The 6,491-nt window shown below is 43.6% G+C and overlaps 1 protein-coding gene across 2 annotated transcripts in view; it reads left to right on the top strand.

The window, feature by feature from the left end:
* Nucleotides 1–2,190: 2,190 nt before the first annotated feature.
* Nucleotides 2,191–6,491, top strand: part of GPR107 (G protein-coupled receptor 107) — a 69,707-nt gene continuing 65,406 nt past the window's right edge. The window contains exon 1 of one of the 2 annotated variants that reach the window (XM_081237770.1): nt 2,191–2,521. In XM_081237770.1, coding sequence (XP_081093896.1) covers nt 2,381–2,521 — 141 coding nt within the window. In that variant the 5' untranslated portion in view covers nt 2,191–2,380. The remainder of the gene's footprint in view (nt 2,522–6,491) is intronic. The other variant, XM_081237769.1, reaches the window with a different exon arrangement.

Here is a 6,491-nt window from a genome sequence, read left to right as displayed (position 1 = left end):
CACACTGGTTACTCAGATTCTGGGATTTTATTTTTTGAAAATTTAAAATTATAAGAATTAAAAAATAATAATAAAATTATAAGAATTAGAAAACCATGTACGGTATAGTGCAAGAAGCGCAGATCCTGTTCTGAAGCAGATGAGGTTCCAGCCTTGGTTCTAAAGATGCTTGCCAAAAATTACCCAACTCATTGTGTGATCTTGAGCAAATCACTTGAGTTCCTTGGATTTGTTTTCACATCTGTTAAATAAGGTGGAAGGACCTGTTGGTTATCTAAGGACCCTTCCAGCCTCATATGAAATGAAATATTTACAATTGCAGGACAGGGATTAAGTGCTGGGCTTTATGGGAGAGGCCTGGATGAGAGTCATTTATAAATGATCAGACCACCCTGAATAAATTAATTTATCTAACCAAGTCTTATCTTTAAAAAAGGAACAAAGGGCCTCCCTGGTGGCGCAGTGGTTGAGAGTCCGCCTGCCGATGCAGGGGATACGGGTTCGTGCCCCGGTCCGGGAGGATCCCATATGCCGCGGAGCGGCTGGGCCCGTGAGCCGTGGCCGCTGGGCCTGCGCGTCCGGAGCCTGTGCTCCGCAACGGGAGAGGCCACAGCAGTGAGAGGCCCACATACCGCAAAAAGAAAAAAAAAAAAAAAAAAAAGGAACAAAAATATAGATCTTATAAAGATTTTGGTCTTAAATTAGAAAATGGACATATAAAGTACTTAGCAGAATATTTGGCAAACTTAATTGCTCAATAAATAGAATAACTATCATCTCCTTTGCGGATTTCCAAAACAGTCAAGTTTCTTCTTCGCAGTTTCCTGTAAGATGGGGTAGTGAGATCAGATGAGAATTCTGTTCAAAGAAGTAAGGTTGCATATTCACAACAGATGGCTAAGTATATGAGGTTGGAGAAAGAAGTAAACCACCAAATAGTAAACATTGCCTTTCTAGCTTCTCGGCTACACCTTAGTACCGTTTTTGTTCCTGCAGAGGGTGTGACAGAACCCGTACGGGTTTTTGACTCAAGGGAAGAATTCACAGGTTCATGACTTTTAGTACTATGACTGCACAGCTAAAAGATCTAGGACCCTCCCTCCTCTATTCTGTACTTTCCCAACTGATTCTTTCGGAGTGCAGCACTTTAGCTCCCTTTAAATATATCATGTTAATTTCAGTTCCTACGTCCAGTTAAAAACGAAGACTCTGATTCTGTCATAAAACACATTAGTACACTGATAGTCACTCAGTATTGGGATTCCTGGTGGTTTTTATTTTCTCCTCTTTTGCTTAAATGATTGCACACAAAGAGCATGCATTATTTGTGTGGCAAGAAAAACAAACCAAAACACAAAAACAAACCCAAAAAACTCAAAAAACTAAAAACGAAATAAACCTAGCTAGTCTACCGCCAATTTTAATAAGCACGTTCTTCTATAACTCCTTGATAAAAAATAGTGAGTTGAAGGCAATCAGCTACTGAATCCTTCCCTTAAAGATTTCCTTACATAAATTAAAAAATAAATAATAAAAAAAAAAAGATCTCCCTACAAATTCCAAAGAGGCAAAGGAAGTTTCCACACAGAATTAAAAGATTCATCCTCTAGTGGTTGGATAAACTAGCATGAAGCAATATAACATAGTCTTTAGTAGTTTCCACGTGATTCCCAGTTCAACCTGGAACAAATGACTTAATTTCTTAGAGCTTCAGTTTGCTTACCGGTAAAGGGGGATAATGCTTATACCTACCTCCTATCTCATCAGATTGTTCCAAGGATTAAATGCAAAAATGCACACAAAGGTCTAACGAAGTGCCTGATAAGGGCTCAATAAATTCATATCACTACAACCACTTCGTCAAAAATTTCAGTGTGAAGAGCCTCAAAAAAACCAAAGGACTAAAGACAAGCCACGAACTTGGCATTTTCCACCAAGTCAACGCTGCTCGGGAAATCAGTCCCATCAACGGCCAGGCGCCCTGGAGGTACCCCCACCCTTGGAAAGCGGGGTAACTCGGTGGGCCGGGTCGCACATGCCCAGGGTCGCTTTCCAAGCTCCGCCGGGCGGAGGCGACGACCGGGCTGGTCCTGCCCAGCGACTGCTGCCATGGCAACCGCCACAGGGTCCCCACTGGAGGCGCCACCTCTTCTGGCTTAACCTAAAGTCCTCACAGCGGAAGCCAACTGAACGGCCTCGAAGTGGCCGGCTTAGGCCTCTCGGCGACTTCCCGGGCCCCACACTCCAGGAAAAAGGCCACAGTCCCCGCGCCGCTGTCCGTGGAGCCCCTAACCCCCCTCCCCGGCCCTTCCGGCGGCCGCCGTCCTTTAACCCCCGGAAGTGGGCGGGAGAGGAAGCGGCTGGTGATGCTGGAACAAATATGGCCGCCCCGGCGCCCGTCGGCTCCTCGGGCTCCCGCAGTCCTCGGCTGGCCGCCGGCCTTCGGCTGTTTCCACTACTGGGGCTGCTGCAGCTGCTGGCCGAGCCTGGCCTGGGCCGCGTCCACCACCTGGCGCTCAAGGTAAGGCTGACCGGGGCCGGGTAGGAGCGGGCCGGGGGCCGGAGGCCGCGGCCGCTTCCGGGGGCTGGGGGCAACTTTGGCCCAGAGGAGCGGGGGGTGTTTGTGAGCTTTTGGGTTCCCGCCTTTTTTCCCGGGCGCGGCCTCCCTCCGAGAGGGGTCTGTTGGGAACTGTGGGAATGGCGGGAGGCCTCGGTCTGTCTGGAAAGGGCAGGAAGATTCGAGCTGAGAGAGGGGAAGGGGCTGAACGGCGGCGTAACCCCGAAGGACTCCGGAGGCCGCGCTTGCAGTCCCTGCTGGTTTCCCTAGCTTCCTTGCCGACAGCAACCTGCTTTTCCTCCTCCCTTCTCACCTCCAACTTTTATTTCCCACTTCGCTTGTCCGCGGTCTCCACTTGTCCATGCCCTTGTACTTGGCAGAACCTTTGCCTCAATTTCCTGGTTCGGCTTCGGGCGCACTCTGGACTAATCACAGCGGGAATCTCCAGGAGGAATTTCATTTCAAATCTCGCTTGAAATACGTGACCGGACATTTAAACCCAACATTTAAAATATGTTTCTAATTAGAGGGTCTGCCTTTTTATCTCTCGCTCCTGTCATTGTCTGTCTAGGGAAGAGATTTATGATAGGCCTAGAATGATCCCTTGGATCCTTGCTTTATAATTCAAAACATGCCTCCAGGCGATTCAGCGATTAATATATCTGGAAAGTTGAAAAATAAATCGTTATGACTCAAAGCCTTGTGCATTGTTTTCATAATATACAATTTTCTTAGAAGTGTGGGATTGTAGAAAGTTTGCCTTATTAAAACAGTACTTTAACAAAGCATTGTATTTTGTGAATGTACAGTTTAAAGAATACAGAATCTGGATTAAAAAACCTGACCAGACCCATACTCCATACTCTGGCTGTCAGTTGTTTGTAAATAAAATGTGTCCTGATTAAAATGGTTCTCAACCGCAGGAAGCCAAGTGAGTCTTGGCTCCTTTTGAGAATCTGCTGAAAGGTATTGAATCGTCCCCAGAAAATGCAGGTAGAAATGTAGGCAAAACTTTCTTGGAATTTCTAGGGCTTTATAATTCTGCGGAAGCTTATCCGTAGGCCGTAGTCCTGGCCAGGTTTACGACTCCAAGAGATGAACTCCTAAAATTCTTTCACTTTATAGTTTGGGATCATGAGTCTTAGATGAAGTCATGCAACTGAGTTTATGTAGTTTATAAATTAGAGACAAAGCTAATACTAGGACACACTGGATCATGTCTCTTGGCTTTGGGCATTTCTAAAATTAAAGTGTCGGATGGCCAGCATCAGTAGGTAAATAAACACTGACCATATTGGTATAGAGGAAAAAGTATACTGTCCTCAGTGGTAGAAGCAATCCGAGTTGGTGTAATTCTGGTGATTGGTTTCTCCATATTGTGCTAAATTAGTTAATATTTTTAATCTTTGTAATTGTTTCTCAAGTACCGTGGTGCCCTTTCCATAGTCAATACTGTAGTTGCTCCTTTTCTCTTAAACAGTATGGCGTTTTGCCCAAGGAAATGGAAATCACCTGAAGAGAGCCTGTCAGAGCAGCAACATTAGATTATCTTCTTTTGCTTGAGACTGAGAGAAATAGGAGAATTTCAACCATACACCAAATAGAATAGTATAGTGAACTCCCATGTAGCTGTCACCCAGCCTCAGTAACCATTAACCAGTGGCTAATTCCTCCCCTTCCCCACACAAATCACTTCTCACTTGCATTCTTTAGTTTTTAATTAGAAACAAGTCTTTTCATTTTTTACTCAGTTTTCTCATCCCATGCTACATTTTCCATCATTCTTCTGGTTTTCTCAGTCTTCTCCAATTTCTTCTCTTTTGTTCTTTCTTTAGATTCCTTAACTTTTTGAAACAGATTTATTGAGGCATAGTTTATATTCATTAAAATTCACCCATTTTAAGTGTATGATTCAGTGATTGTTAGTAAATGTACTGAGTTGTGCATCTATCACCACTGTTCAGCCATAGAACGTTTCCATCACCTCTGTAAGATCCTTGTGTTGGTTTACAGTTAATTCCTATTCCCACCTCCAGCCCCAGACAACCACTAATCTACTTTCTGTCTCTGTAGATTTGCCCTTTCTAGATATTTCATGTAAATGGAATCACACAGTATATGATCTTTTGTGTGTGGCTTCTTTTATTTATGTTGTTGAGGTTCATACATGTTGTACTGTGTATTAGTAATTCATTCCTTTCAATGGCTGACTACTATTCCATTGTATGCATATCCCACGTTATGCTCAGCCATTCACCAGTAATGGACATTTGGATTTCCTTTTTTGGCTATTGTGAATAATATTGCTGCAAACATTCACATGCAAGTCTTTGTGGGGACATATGTTTTCATTTTGGGGGGTGATAGCTAGGGATGGAGTAGAATTGCTGGGTCATGTGGTATTTAACTTCTAAAGAAACTGCCAAAGCACTTTCAAAGTGACTATACCATTTACAGTCCCACCAGAAATCTGTGAGGGTTCTCCTTTCTACATATTGTGCCAACATTAGTACTTCTTATGTTATTTTAGAGTGAATCAAAGTCATCATGTTGTTTGACCCATAAATATTTCAGTATGTACCTATAAGAAACAGGGACTCTTTCAAAAATATAACTACAGTGCCATTATAACAAAGAAAAAAGTTAATCTTTAATATCATGAAATACCAAATCAGGTTCACATTTCCATTGGTCATAAATGGATTTAAACTTTTTAAAAATCAGAGTGGGGGCTACTCTTCATTGCGGTGCGCGGGCTTCTCATTGCGGTGGCTCCTCTTGTTGCAGAGCACAGGCTCTAGGCACGCGGGCTCAGTAGTTGTGGCTCGCAGGCTCTAGAGCGCAAGCTCAGTAGTTGTGGCACGTGGGCTTAGTTGCTCCGCAGCATGTGGGATCTTCCCGGACCAGGGCTCGAACCCTTGTCCTCTGCATTGGCAGGCAGATTCTTAACCACTCTGCCACCAGGGAAGCCCGAACATACGATATGTTTAAAAAAAGCATTTCACAGAAGAAAATCCCAAATGGCTGATAAACCTAGATGAGGTGCTCTTACTCATGAAGTACCAGGAAATGCAAATTCAGTCAACATCAGCCTTGATTTTCCCCAAAACTGGGAAAAATGAAATGTTTGATGACATCAAGTTTCAGTAAGGATGTAAGGAAACTTTCATATACTTTGGGGATCCATTTGGCAATTTCTAGTAAAATTGAAAATGTGCCATCTAGATATATATACCCTCAATCCCCACACACATAATGCATAAGATATGTACAGGGAATGTTCGTAACAGCATTGTCACAGCAGAAGATTGGGAATTAACCTAAATGTACAAGTAATGCTTTGGGGAAATGGATATACTGTGATGTACATAATGATGGAACACAAGCAGATAAAGTGAGGAACTAGAGCATATTCAGTGTATCAGCACAGTTAGGCGCTCAGAGAATACAGTGTTGTCTGAAAATGCAAGTTGCCAGACATACACATACATTGGGACACAGTTTATCCAAATTTTAAAAACATAGCAATGCTATATGATGTTTATGGTTATGGATACGTCCAGTGAAAAACAGAAGTGCACTTAACCAATTCATGAGCTTGGGAAGCGATGGTGGAGGGGAATAGGATTCAGTAGAGGTACAAAGGCGCTTCACTTTGTCAATGAAGTTCTGTTCTTTTCCTCCTTCCCACCCTCCCTCCCTGTGGCTCTGAAGCAACTACAATACAGACATTTGGTAATTGTGGGGAGTGGGTAGTTGGGTATTTGTCGCTATTCCTTTTACTGTTCTACAGCGAGGGGTATCGTGAGTCTTCTGAGGGCAAGGGCTCGCTTGTCTCGCTGACCATTGATTGCGCAGGGCCTGACACAGATGAGGATTCAGGAAGAGTATGTTGAATGAGGAAATGAATGTGTGTCTGTGTTCCAGTTTTTCT

The sequence above is a fragment of the Mesoplodon bidens genome, assembly GCF_964165515.1.
Source record: "Mesoplodon bidens genome assembly, chromosome: 6".
Lineage (NCBI taxonomy): Eukaryota > Metazoa > Chordata > Mammalia > Artiodactyla > Ziphiidae > Mesoplodon > Mesoplodon bidens.
The sequence above is the reverse complement of the archived record's forward strand: the minus strand, read 5'-3'. Positions and strand labels throughout refer to the sequence as shown.